At 37.3% G+C, this 25,460-nt stretch overlaps 1 protein-coding gene across 5 annotated transcripts in view; it reads right to left on the bottom strand.

Annotated features, from left to right (window-relative positions):
- POLR3G (RNA polymerase III subunit G) overlaps window positions 1-25,460 on the bottom strand; it is a 103,526-nt gene that overhangs the window by 12,989 nt on the left and 65,077 nt on the right. For all 5 annotated transcript variants that reach the window (XM_045497795.1, XM_045497804.1, XM_045497820.1 and 2 more), the window contains exons 2-5: window positions 21,472-21,612; window positions 18,852-18,981; window positions 10,667-10,723; window positions 8,214-8,264 (exon numbers count right to left, since the gene is read on the bottom strand). In XM_045497795.1, the coding sequence (XP_045353751.1) occupies window positions 8,214-8,264; window positions 10,667-10,723; window positions 18,852-18,981; window positions 21,472-21,588 (355 nt within the window). In that variant the 5' untranslated portion in view covers window positions 21,589-21,612. The remainder of the gene's footprint in view (window positions 1-8,213; window positions 8,265-10,666; window positions 10,724-18,851; window positions 18,982-21,471; window positions 21,613-25,460) is intronic.

Raw genomic sequence — 25,460 nt, 5'->3', positions numbered from 1 at the left:
AAGTTTTAACTAATAATCAATGTGTATATAAAGTTCCAGGGATGAGGAGTCAGTGGGATGTATTTGAAAAAATTAATTTTTCCAAATCAGATACATTCTTTTTGGCTCTTTAAAGTCTGCTACAAATTTACGATCCACTAGGACATGACCAGTATCATTAATGCACATGTTATTATATTGTAAAAATAATAGATTTGCCCAATAAAAGCCAAAGGTATAAAAAAACAGCAGATAAAACTATTATATCTCAATGTACAATATTTTGGTTTTTAAAAAAAATTTTTTTTTAACATTTATTTATTTTTTGAGAGACATAGAAAGACAGAGCACAAGTTGGGGAGGGGCAGAGAGAGAAGGAGACACAGAATCCGAAGCAGGCTCCAGGCTCCAAGCTGTCAGCACAGAGCCTGACGCGGGGCTTGAACTCACAAATCGTGATCATGACCTGAGCTGAAGTCGGACACTTAACCGACTGAGCCACCCAGGCGCCCCTATTTTGGGTTTTTAACATAATATTTTGTACTCAATCAAGCTAAATATTCTTATATACTGTAGCTTTGAAATGAAACAAAATAGGAATACTTCCACTTTAAATACATGTGTCAGAATTTACCAAATTATATATTCAAATATATGCATTTTATCATATGTCAATGATACCTCAATAAAGCTGTTAAAAAGGGGAGGGGGATCTCTTTCAGCAGACAGGAGATGAAGCAATACTTCCTAACTCATTCTGTGAGGCCAGCATTACCATAATACCAAAACCAGACAAATATTATAAGTAAGGAAACAGAAGATCAATCTCTCATGAACATATAAGCAAAAATTTTCAACAAAATATTTACCACATCTAATCCCACAATGTATAGAAAGAATAATACATCACAACTAAGTAGGATTTATCTCTGGTATGTAAGGCTGGTTCAATCTTCCAAAATCAATTAACTTAATCCATCAAATTAACAGGCTAAAGAAAAAAAATCACATGATCATATCAACAGATGCACAAAAAGCCTCTGACAAAATCAAACACCCATTCATAATGAAAAACTCTTAGTAAACAAAGAATAGAGGGAAACTTCCTAAACTTGATAAAGAATAGCCACCAAAAAAACGATAGCTACATCTAATGGTGAAAGGCTTGACGTCATTAAAGGTGAAAAGTTTAACACTTTCCCACTAAGATTAAGAACCAGGCAAGAAAGTTCCCTCTCACCACTGTTTTTCAACATTGTACTAGAAGTTCTTGCTAATGCCATCAGATAAGGAAAGGATATAAGAGGTAAACAGATTGGGAAGGAAGAAATAAAACTATCTTTGTGCACAGATGACATGATCATCTATGCAGAAAATCTGAAAGAATGAGACCAAAACTCTGGAAACTAATATGTGATTACTGCAGGGTTGCAGGATACAAGGGTAATACACAAGGTCAATAGCCTTCTTATATACCAACAATGAACAAGTGGAATTTCAAATTAAAAATCTACTACTGTTTACATTAGCACCCCCAAAATGAAACACTTAGATAAAATCTAACAAAATATGTACATAGTCTATATGAAGAAAACTATAAAACTCTGAAGAATGAAATCAAACATCTAAATAAATGGAGAGATATTACATGTTCATGGATAGTAAGATTCAATACTGTGAAGATGACAGTTCTTCCCAACTTCATCTATAGATTCAATGCAATCTCAATCAAAATCCTAGTAAGTTATTTTATAGTATCAACAAATTGTTTCTAATGTTTAAATGGAGAGGCAAAAGATCTAGAATAGGCATCGCAAAATTGAAGGAAAGAACAAGGTTGGAGGACTGACACTACCAGACTTTAAAACATACTCTAAAGCTCTGATAATCAAGACTTCCCAGTAAAGGTGAAAGAATATACAAAGGTCAATGGAATAGAATAGAGAGCCCAGAAACAGACCCATAAAAATATAGAAAAAGAAGCAAAGGCCATACAATGGAGAAAAGAGTCTTTTCAACAAATGATGCTGAAACAACTAAACTTCCACAAGCAAAAAAAAGTGAATATAGGGGTGCCTGGGTGGCTCAGTCAGTTAAGTATCCAACTCTGGCTCAGGTCATGATCTCACAGTTTATGAGTTTGAGCCCTACATCAGGCTCTGCACTGATAGCACGGAACCAGCTTTGGATCCAGCTTCGGATCCTCTGTCTCCTTCTCTCTCTGCCTCCCCCTTTCTCTCTCAAAAATAAACAAACATTAAAAAACCTTACACTCTTCACAAAAATGAACTCAAAATGGATCACCACCTAAATACAAAACACAAAACTATAAAACTCTAGATGACCTTGAGTTTGGCAATTACCTTTTAGATATAACACCAAAGCCACGATCTATGAAAGGAATAACTGATAAGGTGGACTTCATTAAAATTAAAAAATTCTGCTCTGCAAAAGATAATGTCAAGAAAATGAGAAGAAAAACCACAGACTGGGAGAAAATATTTGCAAAAGACGTATCTGATAAAGCACTATTTGAAATAATACAAAAAAATATTGGTCTCTCTTCCCGGTTCCTTGCACAGAACTCCTAAAACCCTTATAATTTCCTAAGTGATAAAAACACTAGAAGCATCTTTTGTTCTAATATTTAGTCTTTGACCTTAGTTCCTGGCAGAGTTCCTAATCCCTTGAAATTTACTGCGTGATAGGAGTGTCTTTTGTTCTAAGGAGACAACTCTTGGGGGGCTCCTAGACAGCTTCAGGATAAGGGCACAAGACAGATCAAACCATGATTAAAAGCCTGGAATTTTCAGCTCCATTCTCCATTCTTCTGGAGTGGAAAGGGACTTGAGACTGAGTTCATGATTGATCATACCTATGTGATGAAGCCTCTATAAAAATCCCCAAAGTATGGGCGTTTGAGGAGCTTCCAGGTTGGTAAACACATTCACATGCTGGGAAGGTGGGGCACCCCAGCTCCAGGGAGACAGAAAAGTTCCTGTGTTAGGAATCATTCTAGACTTTACCTTACCTACCTTTTCATCTGACTGTTCATCTGTATCCACTATCATATCTTTATTAAATAATAAACCGGCAAACCTAAATGTTTCCTAGGGTTCTGTGAGCTGTTCTAGTAAATGAAATCCAAGTGGCAGGAGGGTCATAGGAACCCCTGATCTGTAGCCAAGTCGGATAGAAATTATGGGTAATCTGGGGAACCTACTACTTGTAATTGGCTTTTGAAGTGGGGAGCTGGACTGAGTGCTTAACATGTGGGGTCTGTGCTAATTCCAGTTGATTTTGGAACTGAATTAAATTGTAAGACAGCCAGTTGGTGTTGCAGAGAACTGCTTGGTGTGGGGAAAAAAAATTCCATACACCTGGTGTCAGAAATGTTGTGAATATAGTAGTGGTAGGAGACTAAAGGAGATACAGCAGGAGTAAGCTTTTCTTATAGACTGTTATCCAAGATATACAAAGAACTCCTAAAACTTCACAATAAGAACACACAGACACACACCCACACAAAACATTAAAAAATGGGCCACAGACCTCTTTCCAAACAAGATATACAAATGGCAAATATGCTCCACATCATAAGTCACCAGAGAAGTGCAAATTAAAATAGTAGTGAGATACTTACTATGCACCTATTAGAATGGCCAAAATCCAGAACACTACCACCAAATGCTAGCCAGGATATATAAAATCGGGAACTGTCATTGGTTGCTGGTGGGAATGCAACATGGTAGAGCAACTTTGGAAGACAGTTTGGTGGTTTCTTACAAAGCTAAGTATACTCTTACCATACAATCCAGCAATCATGCTCCCTGGTATTTACTCAAAGGAGTTTAAAACTTATGTCTACACAATAGTGGATGTTTATAGCAGCTTTATTCATAACTCCCAAATCTTGGAAGCCATCAAGATGCCTGTAGTAAGGAAATGGATAAACAAACTGTTGCACATCCAGACAATGCCATATTATTAAGCACTAACAAAAAATGAGCTGTGAAGCCATGAAAAGTCATGGAGGAAAATTAAATGCTTATTATTAAGTAAAAGAAGTCAATCTGAAAAGACTACATACTGAATGCTTCCAACTATATGACATTTTGGAAAAGGCAAAGCTATGAGGACAGTAAAAAGATCAGTGGTTGCCAGGGGTAAGGAGGAGAAAGAGATGAATAGGCAGAGCACAGAGAATTTTTAAGGCAGTGAAAGTACTCTGTATGATATTACAATGGTGCACGCATATCATTATACATTTGCCTTTACCCACAGAATGTACAATACCAAGAGTGAATCCTAATGTAAACTATGGAGTTTGTGTAAAAATGGTATGTCAAGGTAGGATCCGTAATTGTAACAAATGTATCACTCTGGTGGGGGATATTAATAATGGGGGAGGCTATGCATGTATGGGGGCAGGAAGTATAAGGGAAACCTGCACTTACCTGCTCAATTTTGCTGTGAATCCAAAACTGCTCTAAAAAATGAAGTCTATTTCACTCAGATCAATGGAACAGAATAGAGAACCCAGATATGGACCCACAAAGTATGGCCAACTAATCTTTGACAAGGCAGGAAAGAATATCCAATGGAATAAAGACAGTCTTCTTCAGCAAATGGTGCTGGGAAAACTAGACAGCGACCTGCAGAAAAATGAACCTGGACTACTTTCTTACACCATACACAAAAATAAACTCAAAATGGATGAAAGACCTAAAAAAACAGGAAGCCATCAAAATCCTCGAGGAGAAGGCAGGCAAAAACCTCTCTGACCTTGGCCACAGCAACTTTTTACTCAACATGTTTTTGGAGGCAAGGGAAACAAAAGCAAAAATGAACTATTGGGACCTCATCAAAATAAAAAGCTTCTGCACGGTGAAGGAAACAATCAGCAGAACTAAAAGGCAACCAACGGAATGGGACAAGGTATTTGCAAATGACATATCAGATAAAGGGTTAGTATCCAAAATCTATCAAGAACTTATCAAACTCAACACCCAAAAAACAAGTAATCCAGTGAAGAAATGGGCAAAAGACATGAATAGACACTTCTCCAAAGAAGACATCTAGATGGTCAACTGACACATGAAAAAATGCTCAACATTACTCATCATCAGGGAAATACAAATCAAAACCACAATGAGATACTATCTCACACCTGTCAGACTGGCTAACATTAACAACTCCGGTAACAACAGATGTTGGCAAGGATGCGGACAAAGAGGATCTCTTTTGCACTGCTGGTAGGAATGCAAACTGGTGCAGCTACTCTGGAAAACAGTATGGAGGTTCCTCAAAAAATTAAAATCGAACTACCCTACAACCCAGCAATTGCACTACTAGATATTTATCCAAAGGATAGAGGTATGCTGTTTCAAAGGGGCACATGCACCCCAATGTTTATAGTGGCACTATCAACAATAAAGTGTGGAAAGAGCATAAATGTCCATCGATGGATGAATGGATAAAGAAGATGTGGGCATATATATATATATATATATATATATATATATATATATACACACACACACACACACACACGCACAATGGAGTACTACCCAGCAATCAAAAAAGAATGAAATCTTGCCATTTGCAACTACCTGGATAGAACTAGAGGGTATTATGCTAAGCGAAATTAGAGAAAGACAAATATCATATGACCTCACTCATATGAGGACTTTAAGATACAAAACAGATAAACATAAGGGAAGGGAAGCAAAAATAATATAAAAACAGGGAGGGGGACCAAACATAAGAGACTTTTAAATATGGAGAACAAACAGAGGGTTGCGGGAGGGGGGATATGCTAAATGGGTAAGGGGCATTAAGGAATCTACTCCTGAAATCATTGTCACACTATATGCTAACTAACTTGGATGTAAATTAAAAAAAATAAATTAAATAAAATGGTAAAAAAAAAATGAAGTTTATTTAAAAAGCAAAATGCAAAATACCAGGCCTAAAAAAAAAGAGAGGGGTAAGGGAGGAAATCTCTTCTGCTTAATTGCTAACCCTACTGTTATTAACCTGTCTGGCTACTTCCCTTTTTCTCTCTTTATTCTTTTTTATAAATTTTCCAAATGTTTATTTTTTATTTATTTTCAATTTTTTTCTAATGTTTATTTACTTTTGAGAGAGAGAGAGAGAGACAGAGCGCAAATGCAGGGGAGGGACAGTGAGAGCTGTCAGCACAGAGCCAGATATGGGGTTGAATCCATGAACTGTGAGATCATGACCTGAGCTGAAGTCAGACCCTTAACGGTCTGAGCTACCCAGGTGCCCCTATGTTTATTTATTTTTGAGAGAGAGAGAGAGACAGAGAGAGACAGAGAGACAGAGAGACAGAGAGAGAGAGTCAGCGGGAGAAGGGCAAAGTGAGAGGGAGACACAGATCTGAAGTAGGCTCCAGGCTTTGAGCTGTCAGTACAGAGCCTGACACGAGACTCGAACCCACAGACTGTGATATCATGATCTGAGTTGAAGTCAAGACACTTAACCGAGTCACCCAGGCGCCCCTCTTTCTTTCTTTCTTTCTTTCTTTCTTTCTTTCTTTCTTTCTTTCTTTCTTTCTTTCTTTCTTTCTTTCTTTCTTTCTCTTTTTTTCTTTCTTTCTTTCTCTTTCTCTCTCTCTCTCTTTCTTTTCTTTCTTTCTTTTTTCTTCCTTTCTTTCTTTCTTTCTTTCTCTCTCTTTCTTTCTTTCTTTCTTTCTTTCTTTCTTTCTTTCTTTCTTTCTTTCTTTCTTTCTTTCTTTTAATGTTGATTTATTTTTGAGAGACAGAGACAGAGAATCCCAAGCAGGCTCTGTGCTATCAGCACAGAGCTACAAGGGGCTTGAACTCAAGAACCATGAGGTCATGACCAAGTATCAAGAGCTGGACATTCAACTGACTGAACCATCCAGGCACCTCATTTCTTTAGTCTTCATATCCAAATTTCCCAAACTTTCATCTATGCTCGCTGTCCCTTTTTCCTAAATTCCCATTTACTGTTTAATCCATTCCAATCTGAATTCCATGCTTACAAATCTTTTAAAAAGCTCTCCCTGAGGGCAACGATGATCAATAAGTCAAAAATTAGTTTACATTTTCCAATCTGTATCTTACTTGACCTCATAGCAATTTTGTTTAACCTCCTTTAACACTGTTGATCACCATTTGAAATGGTCTGTATTTCTTGCATACTCTTGCTTCTGTGACTCCACTCTCTTCTGGTTCTCCTCTCTCCCTCCCCATCCTTTCTCCTTCCATCTCCTTTCTTTGCTGATTCAACCTCCTCTACCAGCCCATTAAATTTTGGCATTCCTCCAAGTTTAGGCTTAGGCCCTCATTTCTTCTAGTTCTCTAATTTCAGCCTAGATAATCTCACCCTTCCTCACAGTTTCAATTATAGTACCTATGCTGATCTCTATCATCTCCATTTTGAAGTCCATCCCCCTGTATCCAACAACATGCTCAACATTTCTATTTGTACATTTCAAAGGAAACTTAAAGACCACTTCTAAACTGTAACTCATGATCTCCCCCCACAAACCTGGTCTTTCTCGGATGTTCTTCTGCCAATTCCATCTTAGTAAATTTACTCATCATGCAATCCGGGCTCCAATTACATTTCTTCGAAGAAACTTCCCTGACCTCCCACTGAGGACAGTGTGTTTTTATTTAATGTTTTTACTTCATTTGGCTGTAAGCCCCATTAAGGCAAGGACTATTCCCACTTTGCTCACTGTTTCATTTCTTTTAGCACAGTGTCTGGCAATAGTAGATTCTCAACAACTATTCACTCAGCGGAATTATGAAAAAACACCACACTGGAAATTTTCACTTTGGTATTTTGTGTGCCACATTAAGTTCTAATCTACCAGTTCCCAAATTTTACCAGTTCCAAATACATGAGTTAAAAACTTAGAATATAGATGGTATAACCATCAAATACATTTATATGCAAAATTTCAAATTTTCAGAAGTAAAATGTCTACAATACTTGAAAAGTCTTCTCTAGCACATCAAAATTCCATAATTAAAGAACGGAAAAACTAAACAAAGTATCAAAACAAAGCAAAAAACCAACAACAGAAAGTTTTAACACGATAATCAAAATGTCAAACATATTTTAAGAAAAAGCATTCAGAATGCTGAGTGTAACTTCAGATTGAGAATTCATTCCATAATTAGAATTTGAGCAATAACCTTTTATTACCTGGATTATTACATTAGTCAATGTACCTTTTTTGCACTTTTTCCTTGGCATCATTTCTCTTGGGAGTCTTCTCCAATCTGCATGTACAAAAGAAAAAAAAATACAAAAGTTGCAGTTTCCTCTGGGAATTAGTGGCACTGAATATGACTATTTAAAGGGACATGACAGTTGGTTAATCAATGAAAATAAAATTTCTTAATATCTGACTGTAGAGATTTAGCCTAAGTGATATATTTTCTCCTACGAAAAAAAGAGAGTTCATTAAAAAGAACTTTGGTGGCTCCCAGCTGGCTCATTTGGAAGAGCATGAGACTCTTTATTTCAGGGTCATGAGTTCAAGCTCCACTTTGAGTATAAACAGTATTAAAAAAAAATAAACATTAAAAAAAAAACTTTGAAATAGTGCTATAAAATTTCTACAACTTTCTGTCAATAGTTATATAGTATTTATCTAATCAATTTTAAATGTGGAAATTTTCATAACAAGAAAAATAATGTAGAAAAATTTTGTTAATCATGACATACTGTTGAATAAGAAAAAGTTTCTCAGATAGTAAGTACAGGGGCACCTGTGTGGTTTGGTTGGTTAGGCCTCTGACTCTTGATTTTGGCTCAGGTCATGATCTCCATGATCTCATTATCTCATGAGATTGAGCCCCACATCGGACTCTGCGTTGACAGCATGGAGACTGCCAGGGATTCTCTCCATCCCTCTCCCATCCCCAGTCTCAAAATTAATAAATAAATACTTAAAATAAAATAAGACATTACATATAGAATCCCAGTAAAAAATAAACCTAACATACAAATATTTTCATATATTTAATTTTTGTGCAGAGAAAGCTCTAGGTTGGGAACAAAATATTATAGTAATTCTTTATGGGTATTAGGATTACAGCTGCTTTTCTTATTTATTATTTATGTATTATTTGACCATGCTGTATTTTGTAAGTTTTCTATAGTTGATACGTGTTTCTTATGTAATAAGGAATTTTTTTTCAAAAGTTAAAATATATGACCACAATCCCAACACATGCAAAATTAAGCAATTCTAATAATTAACCCAAAACTTTATAATTAAAACAGCTGTGGAAAAGTAAATTCACTCTAATAAATAATTTTGACTGCAGGAGGTAAAGAATTTCTCTAATTTATCACTTTCTTTTAATTTTTTTAAATGTTTATTTTTGAGAGAGAGAGAGAGAGAGAGAGAGAGTGGTGTGCACATGTGTGCGTGTGAGTGCGAACAGGGCAGGGGCAGAGAGAAACAGAGACAGAGGATACGAAGTCGGGGCTCTGCACTGACAACAGAGACCCTGATGCGGGGCTCAAACTCATGAACCACAAGATCATGACCTGAGCTGAAGTCAGGTGCTTAACAAACAGAGCCACCTAGCTGCCCCACTTTCTTTTAATTTTTAAGCATAGAGTTAATCAGAAAAATGAAGCAACATAAAAATGGATTAAAAAATACTGCCTACTAAAACAAACAAAAAAACAACAACCTCAGGGTATTTTGGAGAAAGCATTTATATCTCAAGCCATTTTACCTGAATTAATAAATTTTGCTTTGAATATATTTCTGCTTTTATCAATGACTCATAGGTGATCACGAAAAAGTAGGTAAAGAGAATCCTTTAAGGAGATGAATATGATGTGGAAGATGGGAGAGATCTGATATAGGAGACAGGAGAGTATTCAAGGGGAATCCAACCTTAACAATGATGCACACTGAAAGGACCATTATTACTCGTGAAAGCAACAATTCTGTAAATGCCATTTATATTCTTACTAAAGGCAGTTACCACAACAAGGACAGAGATGTCAAAGGGAAGTGAGTTAAAATGAGAAGGCCCAGGTTCTAGAAGTACTGTCCCAGTCACCCTGATAAGTCACTTCATTTTTATGGCAATTACTTTTTTGTCTGTAAAATGAATGAGCTGGATGAAATCTCTCCAGCCTCTTCTACTTTGCCTGTGTCCAAGGAAAATCTGTGAATGTTGAAAAAATCTCTCTTAGATATGGTTCTGTTGAAAAAGCTTCTTAGCAAATAAAAATAGTCTATATCTGCTTGAAAGGAAGGTCCAAGAGCTTGGCTTCAATACTGTCTGCCTGGATTTGTTTTCTCTTCTCAAGCTGAAATCACTCACAAACATGGAAGTATAATTGGTACTGTAGATTAAAATGGTGATTGTGGAAAATTAAGTGGAAAGCCCAAATGCATTTGGCAAGTCCTATTTTATAAAAAAATATTTTAAGAACTTCAAAAACATTTCAACTCTTCCTTGTTATGGTATAAAAATCTTTTCATCCTAGTTTTCAAAAGATATATATTAGTAATTAATTATAGGAAAAGAGCCAAACTATTTTCCTACAGTGAAAATTCCTAGGGTAAAAGTAAAAAATTTGCCCTAAAAAAAATAGGGGGTAGGGAGATAAACTTTAAAAATTATTTTAATATTTTCAGTTTTATAATTACCTGGTATCCACTCCTCTTTGTATACCTTCATATATCTTTTACTGTATCTTTCAATATCTAGAAAAAAAAGAAAAAGTGTTCATTAGAAAACTGCAGAATAAGCCTGCATTTAAGCCATTCCTTTAAAATAACTGAAAACACCAGGTAACATCTTTTATTTCACACACAGTTTCCTATATTTGTGCCTAAAGTGTTTCTGAACACCTACTGGAAAGTCAATTAGTATCACACGTTTAAGGAAGTGGCAAGAAGCAGGTGGGTATGAATGGCTGGGAGCGAGCAGAAACCCTAAGCATGTTTTTTTAGAATCAGACAACCTGACTCATTTCTGAAAATATTCACAAAAGCCCAAAGCCAGGTCAGAAAGCCACTTAAATACCAGGAAAGAAAGTCACTTGGCATCTTCTATTTTCTTCTTGTGACACTGGCCTCCAGCTCCCAGTCTTTAAATCTTGTTTAACTGGGATGTATTAACTACCTAAGCAGAGATGGAGAGCTGTTTGCTCACCTCCAGTGCTTGATACATACATTAATACACAGTTAGGTTTCTCAGTGAGCTACTTTTCACAATCCATTGAGGAGCAGAATGGGGAAAAGGGTAGGAGTAGGTAGGGTTGGACTTGAGCAAGCCAAAAGCCTTCCATGTCAATTGCTGACAACTCTGCAGGGACCTCCTGGGCTTGCCCAAAATGGGAGAGCCATAGCTGTGGCTCTTGTTTCTGCTTTGCCCACTATGCTGCAAGAAACTCCCTCAATGAGGGCCCAAACCCTTTCCTAGCAGTGTAAGTTGGCATCATGCCATAGCTTGAAACCATAGTTGGCAGCGTAAGTGACAGCATCATGCCATAGCTTGAAACCATGGTTCATCATAAAATGTGGTTTTAGGAGTACAGCCATGAAAAAGGGAAGTTAAACCAAAAGATGAAAACATAAAAAGCAAGGCCCAAGTATGTACTTTTTCTTCCATGTTAAGAAAATGATCCCAAATAACAGCAAAACCATGGTGTTAGACAAAGATAACCAAAATAAATAGTAGACCAGAGAGACCAAGAGACCAAGCTTTTCTAGGTATTTAACTGTTTTGACTTCAATCTTGCTCTTAAGCTTTTCACCTGTAAAGAGAGGTCAGCACAAATTCCCAGAATTCGCATTTAAAAATTTTCTCCACAACAGATTGCATATTTTAGATAAATTTAACCCTTAGTAGTAAACTTCTAGAAGAATGAGCGATATTGAAAAGCAACTACTGAAACCCAGTTAAAAAGAGGCAAAGGATTTGAACTGGCATTTCTGCAAAGATATGCATGGAAAAAAAGCACATGATAAGATGTTCAACATCATTGGTTGTTTGGGAAATTCAAATCAAAACCGCAATGAGACAGCACTTAATACCCAGTAGGATGGCTACAACCAAAAAGGCAATGACAAGTGCTAGCAAGGATGTGGAGAAACTGGAATCCTCATATAACACTGGTGATGCAAAATACTACAAGAACTTTGGAAAATAGTTTGACAGTTCCTCAAAATGTTAAATACAGTTATCTTATGATCCTAGATATACACCCAGTAGAAATAACATGTGTCCACCCAGTAGAAAATACATGAATGTTCAAAGCAGCATTACTCATGACAGCTCCAAAGTGGAACTGACCCACATGTCAATCAACTGGTGACTGGGTAAACAAAATGTGGTATATATAACCAATGGAGTATTATTCAGCCATAAAAAGGAATGAAGACTGCAGTACCACAGGTGACCCATGAAAACATTATGCTAAGTTAAAGAAGGCAGTCACAAAAGTCACATTTTATGATTCCATTTCTTTCAAAGATGTTATCTTTAAGTAATCTCTACACGCAATGTGGGGCTTGAATTTATAGTCCCAAGATCAAGAGTTGCATGCTCCACCAACCGAGCCAACCAGGGGTCCTTATGATTCCATTTATATGAAGTATCCAGAACAGACAAAACACTACAAAGCAGATTAGTAGCTGCCATGGGCTAGAGACAGGAGAGAATAGAAGCCTATACTAGTGGGTATAGGGTTTCTTTTCAGAATGATGAAAATGTTCTAAAAATTAGACAGTACTATTGACTGTACAACTCTGTAACTACACTAAAAGCCACTGAATTGTATACTTTAAAAAGTATATTTTTATATATGTGAATTTTATCTCAATAAAACTGTTATTTAAAAAGAAAGAAAATTATTACAAGTTTTAAAAAGAACTTAAGTACAGTAAACTCAAATTTATGTTCCATTATTTCCCTGGTTTTGAAGGCCATTTTTTTTTTTTTTCTTAGAGTCTGTGAGCAGGGGAGAAGGGCAGAGGGAGAATCTTTTAACTTTATTTATTTTGAGAGAGAGAGAGTGAGCAGGGGAGTGGCAGAGAGAGAGAGAGAGAGAGAGAGAGAGAGAGAGACAGAGAGACAGAGACAGAGAGACAGAGAGGAAGAGAGATAGAAAATCCCAAGCAGGCTCCATGCTGTCAGCACAGAGCCCGATGTGGGGCTCGATCTCCCAAATGGTGAGATCATGACCTGAGCTGAAATCAAGAGTTGGTTGCCATCAACTGATGAATGGATAAAGAAATTGTGGTTTATATACACAATGGAGAACTATGTGGCAATGAGAAAGAATGAAATATGGCCCTTTGTAGCAACGTGGATGGAACTGGAGAGTGTGATGCTAAGTGAAATAAGCCATACAGAGAAAGACAGATACCATATGTGTTCACTCTTATGTGGATCCTGAGAAACTTAACAGGAACCCATGGGGGAGGGGAAGGGAAAAAAAAAAAAAAAGAGGTTAGAGTGGGAGAGAGCCAAAGCATAAGAGACTCTTAAAAACTGAGAACAAACTGAGGGTTGATGGGGGGTGGGAGGGAGGGGAGGGTAGGAGATGGGTATTGAAGAGGGCATCTTTTGGGATGAGCACTGGGTGTTGTATGGAAACCAGTTTGACAATAAGTTTCATATATTAAAAAAAATAAAAAATACATAAAAAATAAATAAAAATTGAATTACTTAAAAAAAAAAAAAAGAGTTGGTTGCCTAACTGACTGAGCCACCTGTGTGCCCCAAGAGAGAGAATCTTAAGTAGACTTAAGCCTGATGCAGGGCTCAACCCTATGACCCTGGGATCATGACCTCAGCTAAAATCAAGTATCAGATGTTCAACCAACTGAATCACTCAGGTGCCCCAGCAAGTCTTTTGAATGCAGTTAACTGTGCATCAACTGTGCATTTTAGGAACACATGTACATTTTTCATGTACAACCTTTGAATATATGCATTTCATATATCCTGATTCCAGATTTTAAATACATTTTATTAATAAGTTCTAACTTCTTACTTCTGATTCTTCTCACATTTGCACCATCCAAATGATTCTAGATTAGAAATACATTCCTAATAGGTTCCAGAATTGTAAGAAGTGCAATTCTTCTTACACTTTCATCATCAAAATACAGTACTTTAAAAAGCTTTGATAGCTCACATTTGTAATGAAGTGAGAATGGCCCAGCCATCTTCTTTGGTCTATAATTGTAAAACATTTTCATTATTAAATTTATAATTACTAATTAACATGATCATTCCAACAAACCGTTTCATTCCTACACAACCTATTGCCTTTCGATCATCTTTGTCTTTGCCTTCAGCATTTGTCCAGTCACAAACTACACCAAATAACTTTTGGTACATCAATATAAAAAAAGAAAAATATCATCACATGTCATTTTAATGGACTAGATGTTCCAGGTTCTTATCACAAAATAGTATGTAACGAGGTGCTCTTCAAGAAGAATACCATATTTCCTTTTTATTCTTAGAGATATATTGTTTACCCACTGACTCTTGAGTTTGAGAAGATTCATCTAGAATGTTGTCAGATGAAGACTCAGTTTGAGATTTTACTTATACAACAATTTCATGATCATCGTTGGCGCCCAAGGAATTACTGCCTCTACATTCATCTTTTTTGTCTAGTGATCGTGTCACATCTTCCCCTGTCAATTTTCTTCTCTGCACCATTATGGGCAGAAAATGAACAATTCTGAATTCTCAATTGCATTTTATGAAAGCTAAAACAAAAACAAAACAACCACAAAGACAAGAGTCTCTCTAGACTTCTTTTCTTTTTATATCTTCTTTTTTTTTTTTTTTTTAATTTTTTTTTCAACGTTTTTTATTTATTTTTTTGGGACAGAGAGAGACAGAGCATGAACGGGGGAGGGGCAGAGAGAGAGGGAGACACAGAATCGGAAACAGGCTCCAGGCTCTGAGCCATCAGCCCAGAGCCTGACGCGGGGCTCGAACTCACGGACCGCGAGATCGTGACCTGGCTGAAGTCGGACGCTTAACCGACTGCGCCACCCAGGCGCCCCTCTTTTTATATCTTCTTAAACATTACTGTAATACTTTGGGCAACACAATAGAAACACGGAAGGATAATGTGACCGTGCTGACTTATTTCAATGCTGTACCATCCTTCCGTGCAACTTCACCACTTTTCCATTTTGTTTCTGATGTTTTAGTCTCTTTTTCCCAGGGTAGTGGGGGATAACTGATAAGTAATGATGAAAGAGTATCTGTGCTGATAAAACAGCAAAATGTTTACAGATGAAGGAAAAGTGAAATCACTAAGATTCCAAAACGTATTTAAATTTATAAAAGGATCCAATGAGCTGATATGGTAATGCTCAGATAAAATGAGTTTTGTTTTTTTTTTTAAATGAATTCTCTTTGTTTTTTAGAAGATCTCTATTAAAAAATAAAAGTTATGGGGGCTCCTGGGTGGATCAGTTGGTTAAGTGACTGACTCTTGATTTCAGCTTAGGTCATGATCTCACGGTTTGTGGGTTCGAGCCCTGAGCTGGGTTCCACACAGAGCATGGAGCCTGCTTGGTATTCTCTCTCTTTTCTTTCTCTCTCTTTCTCACTCTCTCTCTCTCTGCCCCACCCCTGCTCATGCTCTCTTGCTCACTCTCTTTCAAAATAAACAAATAAACTTAAAAAAAATTAAAGTTATGAATATCACTGCTCAAAAATAAACTCCAGCAGTGCCTGAGTGGCTCAGTTGGTCAAGCATCTGACTCTGGATTTTGGTTCAGGTCATGATCTTGCAGTTCATGGGTTCGAGCCCCACATCGGGCTCTGCACTGGCAGCACAGAGCCTGCTTGGGATTCTCTTTCTGCCTCTCCCTTGCTCACTTTCTTTCTCTCTCTCAAAATAAATAAACAAACATTACAAGAAAATCAAAAATCAAAATAGGGGTCTCATGGACCCTGATGGCACATTGACAGTTAACAAAAACCAAACTCCATTTATTCAACAGCAGATCTTGTGGCCATATTGCAGGTAAATGTTATGATTTCCACTAAGCTTTTGAAGTTCTAAAAATGGCTTACAGAATGATCGCCACTGTCACTCCTGTTTCTACCTCAGAGGACCCCAGTAATGCAGGAACCCGAGCTGGGAACAATTGGATCAGATCCTCTCTATATATCCTTGCAGCTACAATTCATTAAAATAACAATATTGGTGTTTTTCTTTTATTACAAAAATAATAACTTTCCTTATAAAGAAAATACCAGTCATTTCTATAATTCTACCTGAAAGCATTATAAACAAATTGTGAAAACATCACGATAAGAAATATTTTTATTCCATGTCCTCAGTTCTTTGTGATTTCAATGTCCTGAGCCACTAGCCACAAGGTTATCAGGAAACCCGGAAATCTCCTACCCTCATTTAGTTCTTTACATTAATTCCTAAGTCTCTCTTTCTTAAAGCATATAGGTGATGAGTGATGGGAGAAGGCTGATAAAGGTACAGTGATAGAACACCATCCAGAATGTAGCTTCCTCTGACAGATGCATACTGCTGTTCAGTCTGGCCAATTCTTTCTCATTTATGGTGTGCAGAGTACATAAACATTATGTGTGTGTATATATGTATATATGTGTATTTATTATATTAACCCATATTCATGCATATGTATGTATATATATATTTTTTTTCAACGTTTTATTTATTTTTGGGACAGAGAGAGACAGAGCATGAACGGGGGAGGGGAAGAGAGAGAGGGAGACACAGAATCGGAAACAGGCTCCAGGCTCTGAGCCATCAGCCCAGAGCCTGATGCGGGGCTCGAACTCACGGATTGCGAGATTGTGACCTGGCTGAAGTCGGATGCTTAACCGACTGCGCCACCCAGGCGCCCCTGTATGTATATATTTTAAAAACATTTTCTTTTTTTTCTTTTTTTTTTTTTTTAATTTTTTTTTTTTTTTAACGTTTTATTTATTTTTGAGACAGCGAGAGACAGAGCGTGAACGGGGGAGGGGCAGAGAGAGGGAGACACAGAATCGGAAGCAGGCTCCAGGCTCTGAGCCATCAGCCCAGAGCCCGACGCGGGGCTCGAACTCACGGACCGTGAGATCGTGACCTGGCTGAAGTCGGACGCTTAACCGACTGCGCCACCCAGGCGCCCCTTAAAAACATTTTCAACTATAGTTTTTTAAAACACATTACATCAGAAAAGAAAGGTAAACATGAAGATTTTGAAGGAGAATATACTTGTATCAATTTGGAAAATCCTATAGAAGTGTTTTTTTCCAGAAAGAAACAGAAACGATTCCTTGTATTCTTAAATACCTCCTGTAGTCATCAAAGATAAAGAGCCTCTTAATCCAGGTACAAGCCAACCACTCCCAGAAACCAGCAATGAAATTGTGTTCCCTGTTTAAAAGACTCCCAGATATGTTTTAATGATATGATATACTTGCAAATTAGACCTATGCTTTAATAATGACCACATTTAGTTAAGTCTGTTCCATACTCTAGAGAAAACAATAATTTTTAAAAGATTAAAGTATACCCTACACTATAATTTTTTCTAATAAGAATGTTTATTAGTTCATTTAATCTTTTTAAAAATCTTTACAATTAGAGCTTTAATTTCATTTTTGAACTCAGATAGATAAAAGCATGTAACATAATCATGAAAGTAAAAAAAATCCGCACTTTTGAGATAAAAATATACCTTTCTAAACCACTATATAAACTTCAAGCAGCTATGTTTGAAAAATAAATGAACTTGTCTAAAATGCTTCTTATAATTATAAGCACATGTAATATTACTATATAAGACTTTCTTTTTGACTCTTAGCCAGTTCTAAGTCTTTTAGAGAGAGAGAAAATGGAATGCATTTTTAATACTAATGGAATGAGATGATACTATATGAATTTCTCATGCTTTAATGATGTTGTTTTGGGAACTCAAGGATGATATTGATCTCTCTAATTTCAACATTCGAGGGCAGAAACTGAAAATCAATACAGATCTAATGTGCTAAATAACTACTCAGGAATGGGTTCTCTTCCTCTAAAACCACTTCCCACTCCCTCTCTGAGACTTTCAAGCCTTCTCCAATGGTAATTTCTCCTCTCTGTCCTTGGCATAACCAAGGAGTACACACTTTATGTTTTCTTATGTACAAATCATAAGTCAAAAATATATTTATGGCTTCTAAAAGTTTTCACCAAAATATTAAATAATCATATTTAATTTTAAATACATTTTAAATTTAATTTTAGATACAAAAAATGTATGTGTAAGGATAACCATTGCATTATATACATATATGAGCAAAAAACTAGAAAACACTTTAAAGCTAACAGCAGAGAACTACGTACAATTAATAATGTTATATACAGATCATGGAATACCACATAATGATTAAAAATCTAATTTTCCAAGAATACTGAGGACATGTGAACATACTAATAACATGCTATTGGGTAAAAAAGGAAGATGCAAAGAATATGAATCCAATTTTATAAAAACCATACACATGCAGAAGAAAAAAATCTAGAATGTATAATAAAATATTAATAGATCTCTAGCCGTAAGCATTAGAGGTGATTTTTACTTTTCACTGTTTCTGTTTTTTGTAATTTTCAACAAGCCTATGAAATTTCTATTAAAAGGTAATTTTAAAAATATCAGAAAGTTTAAAATACATTTTCTGTTGAATCAACAGAACTATGCTCTTTTATGGTAGTTGATAATTTCTGATGTAACTAAATCAATCAGCACCAAATTACTCTCTATCTTATACACAAACACTGTCTCGTCTGTACACATTCAACCACATAACCAAAGGGTCCAAACCCACCTTGTTTTTCTTCAGGTGTTTCTAAATAATAAGGCATCCTTTTCATAGTTTCTCTCAACTCCTGTTTCAATGCCAGCATGTATTCTTCGCCCTCTCCTGCTTTCAGTGGCACCGGTTTATAATCTGTATCCTGTTTAAAAGACAATGTGTGTGTATGTGTGTGTGCCTTTTTAATAAAATAAGTTTCTTAACACCCTTTTCGTCTATAATCTGGAAAATTTCATTTTTATTGAAAAACTACATTTCCCAGGTACTAAGTTTTACAATCAACTGAAAAGACGTTGAGCTTTTGTAATCTATTTAACTTTTTAGCCTATTTCCTACTTTGCTCTCATTTTAGACAGTAGGAAAGATTCTTAATTTTCCTACTGACCACACCAACAAGTATTTTGTTATATAGTCTGTTGACTGTGATTACATGTTTTAGAAGTCAAGGCACCCAAATGAGAGTAACTGCTTTAGTCCCCTAGTAACCTCAATTAGTAGTGGTGGTATTGGTGGGAGAAGTAGCATTAAAAAAAAAAAAAAAAAAAAAAAAAAGATTACAAGTAGCAGTTATCATGTACAAGTGGTTACTCTGACCAGGATGTCCTCATCACTCAACATCCACGATCCCACTTAAAGTATCATCAGTACTTCCCCTTTTACAGTAAATAAACTGAGACGTGAACAATCTATAAGCTCATAAACCATGTAAATGACAAAGCGGGAGTTTGAATCTACATCTTCAATTTTATAAAATTACACACACATGTATATAATTCATGAAATACATATATTTATTAAAAAGTGGGGTCTCAGGGTATGTAGTAAAAGACATTTCTAAAAGAAAAAGACATTTCTGGTATCAGAACTACGTACAGGGTACATTTTCAAAATTTCACTCTGAGTTTATTCATTCATTCTACAGCTATTTATTGGGTGCTTACTATAAGCTAGACATGGCTAGACAACAAGAGATACCATGATGAACGGGTCAAACTTCTTGCCCTTAGGGAACTTACATACTAGAAGAGAAAAATACAAGAAATAAGTAAACAATGAGGAAATACGCAATTTGAGGTAGCGATAACTGGCATAAAAAAAGTGAGGCTGGGTAGAACAAAGTGTGACTGACAGAATACATGGAGGTTGGAGGTAGTTGGTCTAGACAGGGTAAGCACACAGGACCTCTCAGGAAATCACATCTGAGTACTGCTCCGGATAAAATTAGGAAGTCATCATGCAAAGACTTGCGAATAGATGGCTCCAGCCACGGAAACTGGCAGAGGAAAAGGCCTGAGAGAACAAGGAGGCCATGATGGCTAAGGAGCGAGAAGGACAGTGGTAGCAAGAGTCAGAGAGACACCAGCAAGGCCATATCAAACACAGCCAGTTTGCCAGCAGCAAGGAATTTCAATTTTATTCCAACTATACAACAACACAGCATGTACTACTATTTCCAGTGTTTAGAAGTAACCTCACACATGGAGAAGAGTTGTTTTCAAGGAAATCAATGTATAAAGTGATTCACATAATGCACAAACATGAGGTATCTGTCATTGTTTCAGGCTATACTAAATATCGGAAAGGCAAAATATCAAGAGCAAAAAGTAGAGACTCCCTGTGTAAGACATCTAGATCCCTAGATACATTTGTCCAGCGTCCTCTACTTACACAAATCATTCGACAAAAGATTTTTCCCTTCTGAAATAGGGGAGAAACTGCTGGATTGAAGGATATCTGGTCATTTATGAGTTTTTCATTTTTTATATTGCAGCACATACACATCTGGAAATGTAAGCTCAGGTTTCAAACTAAATGTAAAGTGAAAGCATTAAATTAAACATTATGCCAATTAGGTTTACAGCATACTCATTAAATTTAAAAGCAACACTAAATGTAGCAGGAACAACTAGATTTTGAGAAACAGCAACAAAACTCAAACTGACTTTAACAAAATAGAGAAATAAGCAAAAACCAGAAACAGCCGAGTGGGGAATCAAAGGCAAAACGGTACACTAGGGAGCAAAACCAAATTCTGTAGATACAAGATGAGAAGAAAATCATTAAGTGAAAGTATAGTAGACTGAGGACCACTAGGGAGCACTGTAAAACCTAACCTTTTAAAAATATTATTTTGAGGGGCTGGGAGACATGATCTCACAGCTCGTGTAGTCGAGCCCCACGTCACACTCTGCTAACAGCGCAGAGTCTGCTTGGGATTCTCTCCCACTCTCCCTCTCTCTCTGCCCCACCCCTGCTTGCCTGCATTCTCTCTCTCTGCCAAAATAAATAAATAAACAAACATTAAAAAAATTTAAAAAACAAAATATTATTTTGTTATTGGAATACATCAAAAATAGCAACAGAAGAAATAGGAAATGAAAAAATTCTTTCTTAGTTCATTTTGTACTGAATGTATTCACGGCAAGTTGTATACAGTTTTTTTGTTTTTAGAAGGCAGTGTAAAAATTAGAAGAGGTTCAGGGAAGAACAGTGGCCGTGAAGCACCCTCTTTTTTACTTTCTTACACTTAAGATATTATAAGGATGTTATATATTCAGTCCTGTGCAGAATTTTAATTTTCTTTGAAAGATGAAAAAACCAGCCGTGAGAAATCTGCTGTTAATGTACTTACAGGAAATAGTGGGGGTGGTTTCAGGACTACATCGGGTAGCTTTTCACCTCTGCCAAATCCAACTGCCTCAATATTAAAGGTGTAAGCTGCACGTCCGCGTCCTTTGTTCCCAGCCATTAGAACTAGTTATACCAGCAAATTCTGAAAGACATCACATAGAAAAAAAAGGAAATCAACATTTTAAAACAGAATATAAAACTCTGTCCCTTAAGTAGCGTGGCTAATGGAAAATACTTCTGGAAAGCAAAACTTGTGAAGAAATAATAAACATACGCTAAACTGATTTCTGAACTCCTCACATCTACTCAGGTCTGGCAGGTGACATGATGATGGCCTCAATTACCTCACCAGGCCCTGGGTGAACAGCTCACCCTGGGTCCCCTTTGAGATGCTGCCCAAACCACTGCACACAGCCAGTTGATGCAATTCTCTCCACCCCTCTGTGATTTGGCATCAAGATTTCAGACATATGTAAGAAGTGTGGACAAGGAAAGGTCTGGCTGATGAAGACAGACCACCTAGCTTTTTCATTCAGCTTGAAGACTACCACGAGTCATATACACTTTAGATTTTTAAATGATAAAAAACATCTGAAATAGTTAAATTAAAGGTATGATAAACCTGTACTCTTTCAACTTTGGCCACAGTAGAGATGTCACATACTCAAGTTCTCTACTGAACTTGTGAATTGTCTGAAACAGGATTGATCTCTACAGTGTGAGAACTGAGCCGGCAGTATATTAACAGGGATCCCTACACCAAGGCTCTGTCACTACAAGAGTGCAGTTGACTGTCGTGGTGATTATGATACACATCTTCTAAGTCTCTTTTCCCACTGATAATACTGTGTATCAATCCTGCAAGTCCAAGAAAACAGCAATATATCCTCTCCTACCGACTTAACAGTTCCCCTTCCTTTCTTTCCTTACCGTTATTTTTTGAAAAACTGAGGTCATTTCCTATACAATGCTTCTCCAAATTTAAGGCACACGAGAATTACCTAGGAATCTTGTTAAAATGCAGATTCTGATTCAGCTGGCTGAGAACCTGCATTTCTAACAAGCTCTCTGGGATTATCCATGCTACTGGTATGCATGCTACTGGTATGCGGGCCACTGTTTGAAAGTAGCAAGGTTGTAACATTCTCCCATTTCTGAATTTGAGGAACTGAATACATGAAATGCAGTATAACACAGTCCTCTTCGCTGTATTTTCTATTTTCTAAATAGGTGAACTAGAGGCTTACTCAAATTTGAGTTTAATTTTTTACAAGGACACTTAAAAGAGTTGCTCTGTTCCTATTGCATCACATCAGGATGCAAACAAAACCAATCTCTCTTTCTTTCTCTCCCTTTCTCTCTCTCACTGATGTTCTCTGGTCAGTGGGTTCAGGTGCTAGTAGTCTGTTTCATCTAGCATACAGTTCCCCATCACTTTCCACCTAATGATGTCAGCAGCCATTGATGATCGTAGCCTAGATTTGTTATTCCATCATGGGCTGTAATTTTACTCTTTCTGTATCTACTAATTGGAATTCTATCATGAATCAATTTCCTCATTCACTATTTAGCTACAATGAAGCACAAGTTGTAGAGGAAAGGTACCTATTCTAATACCGAAGCTCATTCCATGTGTGCACACTAAAAGAGAGGAGGATATCTAAATGGCCGTGTTTCATTGCTGAGTCACTCAAGCATATGCTGAGCATGCAGAAAGCAGGTCTTCAAAGTATAAAAACTGCTGAGCAAAAAGACACACTCACTCTAAGAAATGAATTGTGAGAGCCCTGTAGGCATGGTCAAGACCACTGGGCTTAATTCCAGTCTGGGATTTGCCCACCAGTAAAGATGAACAATCCCAGGCAGCATTTCCCAAACTTGCCTGATCATGAGAACTGGCCAGAGAACTTGTTAAATATACATATCGAATCCCATGCAATCTTCAAGTATTCAAACCTACACCAGAATCTTTGGAGGTGGGCTCTGAGAAACAGCTGGGAAAACTCACCCTAAAAAGAGAGTATGTCAGCTACCATTGTTTGATGGAAAATCCCTTGAGAAATACCAGACGCTGGAGCCTCTAAACTTCCGTATTTATCAAGTACCTTTGGGTGTATAAACTGGTATCATTAGTGAATGGATTGCCCTTGGCAGAAAAATCAATCCTAGCTCTTGAGACACCCTCAATGATTACATGGCCTTCTGGCCTACAAATCCATCTCTTTTTAGTTTGGCTATTATGAGTCAGTTGTGTACCTACAGAAGCTGCCAAATTCATTTTCTTCTCTTGGAGAGCTGAGAGGTACTTCTTGGACTCCAGTAACTGTCTCATAGGGAAAATGGCTCACAAGTGAGGCCTAAGCATCAATCTCTGGTATCCTCTGAGTCAACCACTGCCATGTTCCTCTTTCACCCTCCCAAACTGCTTGAATGAAAGGTTTTTTATAAGCAGCTTTCCCCATTTCCTTATTATCCCAATCTTCCTCTACTTCATATAGGCCAATTTCATTGAGTCATTCATTCGACCAATATTGAGTATTCCAGGCACTATGGCAGAACCCATGAATAAAACCATGTCCCTGTACTAAGGGCAAGTATTTCAGTGGCTGAAAGAACACAAACAGGTAAACAAATAAATGTGTAACATAATAGTATGTATTCTTGCTGTGGGTTGAATTGTGTCTCCCTCCTACCCACCCCATACCTGTGAATGTGATGACCTTCCTTATTTGGAAATAAAATCTTTGCTGCAGATGTAATCAAATTAAGATGAGGTCATAGTGAATCAGGGTGAGCCCTCTTCCAATGATGGGTGTCTTTCTAAGAGGGAAATGTGGACAGAGGGAAACACACACAGAGGGAAAACACCATGTGAAGATGGGAGGCAGAGACTGGGATGCTGCAGTTGCAAGCCAAGAATACCAAAGAGTGCCAGGAAGCACTGCAAGCTAGGAGAGGCCTGCAACAAATTCTCCCTCAGAGCCTCTGGAAAGAGCGAAACCTGCCCACACCTTGATTTCACCTTGTTTTCAGACTTTGGGCCACCAGAACTGAGAGAGAATAAATATCGGCTATTTGAAGTCGCCCAATTTGTGGCAAAATGTTATAGCAGCCCTAGAAACTCATCAACACAGCTCTTGAAAAAAAATAAATGATGGCAAGGGGACAGAGAATAATAAAGGGGTATGTTAGCTTTTCACACAAGGAAGGTCTTTCTGTGGAGGATAAATCTGAGCACCATGCCGGAGAAGGCCTGTAAGCCACAAGGTGAAGGGATGAGGTAGACACGGCTGCACAGAGAAGGAGGAACAAGTGCAGAGAAAGAAGCCAAATGCTGGGAGTGTGTGAGGAACGAGAAGGCCATGTCCCTGGCGAGGAGTAAGGAACAAGAAGAGGCAGGTCAGGGCCGGATTTTGCGGAGCCCTGTGTAAGTTGAGGTAAAGGGTTTGGCTTTTTACCTCACTTGTGATGGGAACTGGTTTCACAAAAATGTTGAAATGCAAAGGTCCCAATGGCTCCCAAGAGCAAAATCCACTGGCATTTTGTCCTCATTCATGTCTTGGACTTCCAAAGCACATGACTTGCTATGGCCTCCTCCCTTTTGAAATTCTCTGCTTCCTAGGCTTTATTAAAACTCTGGGGGTTTTTTGTTGTTATTGGCTACTTCTCTTCTTAAACCTCCTAAATATGGATTTCCTTAAGGTTCAATCTTTGGTCTTCTGCTTTTTTTTTTTTTGGTCTTCAGAAAACACACCCGCACGCAGGGTTTGATGACCTCTCCCATACTATTATCTCCAACACTGACCTTTGTCTTGAGTTTCAGCCCATGTTCCCACTATCAAAAGAATATTTGGAAAGCACTTTAAACTTAAAATACTGAGGTCATCTTCCCCCTGCACCAACTGGCTTGCCTTTTAGGTATTATGTCCCTGCTTCTATCCACAGAATGTTATTTTCCCAGTCACCAACACTTGATGACTTGGAGTGCAT

The sequence above is a fragment of the Leopardus geoffroyi genome, chromosome A1 (assembly GCF_018350155.1).
Source record: "Leopardus geoffroyi isolate Oge1 chromosome A1, O.geoffroyi_Oge1_pat1.0, whole genome shotgun sequence".
In the NCBI taxonomy this organism is placed as follows: domain Eukaryota; kingdom Metazoa; phylum Chordata; class Mammalia; order Carnivora; family Felidae; genus Leopardus; species Leopardus geoffroyi.
The sequence above is the reverse complement of the archived record's forward strand: the minus strand, read 5'-3'. Positions and strand labels throughout refer to the sequence as shown.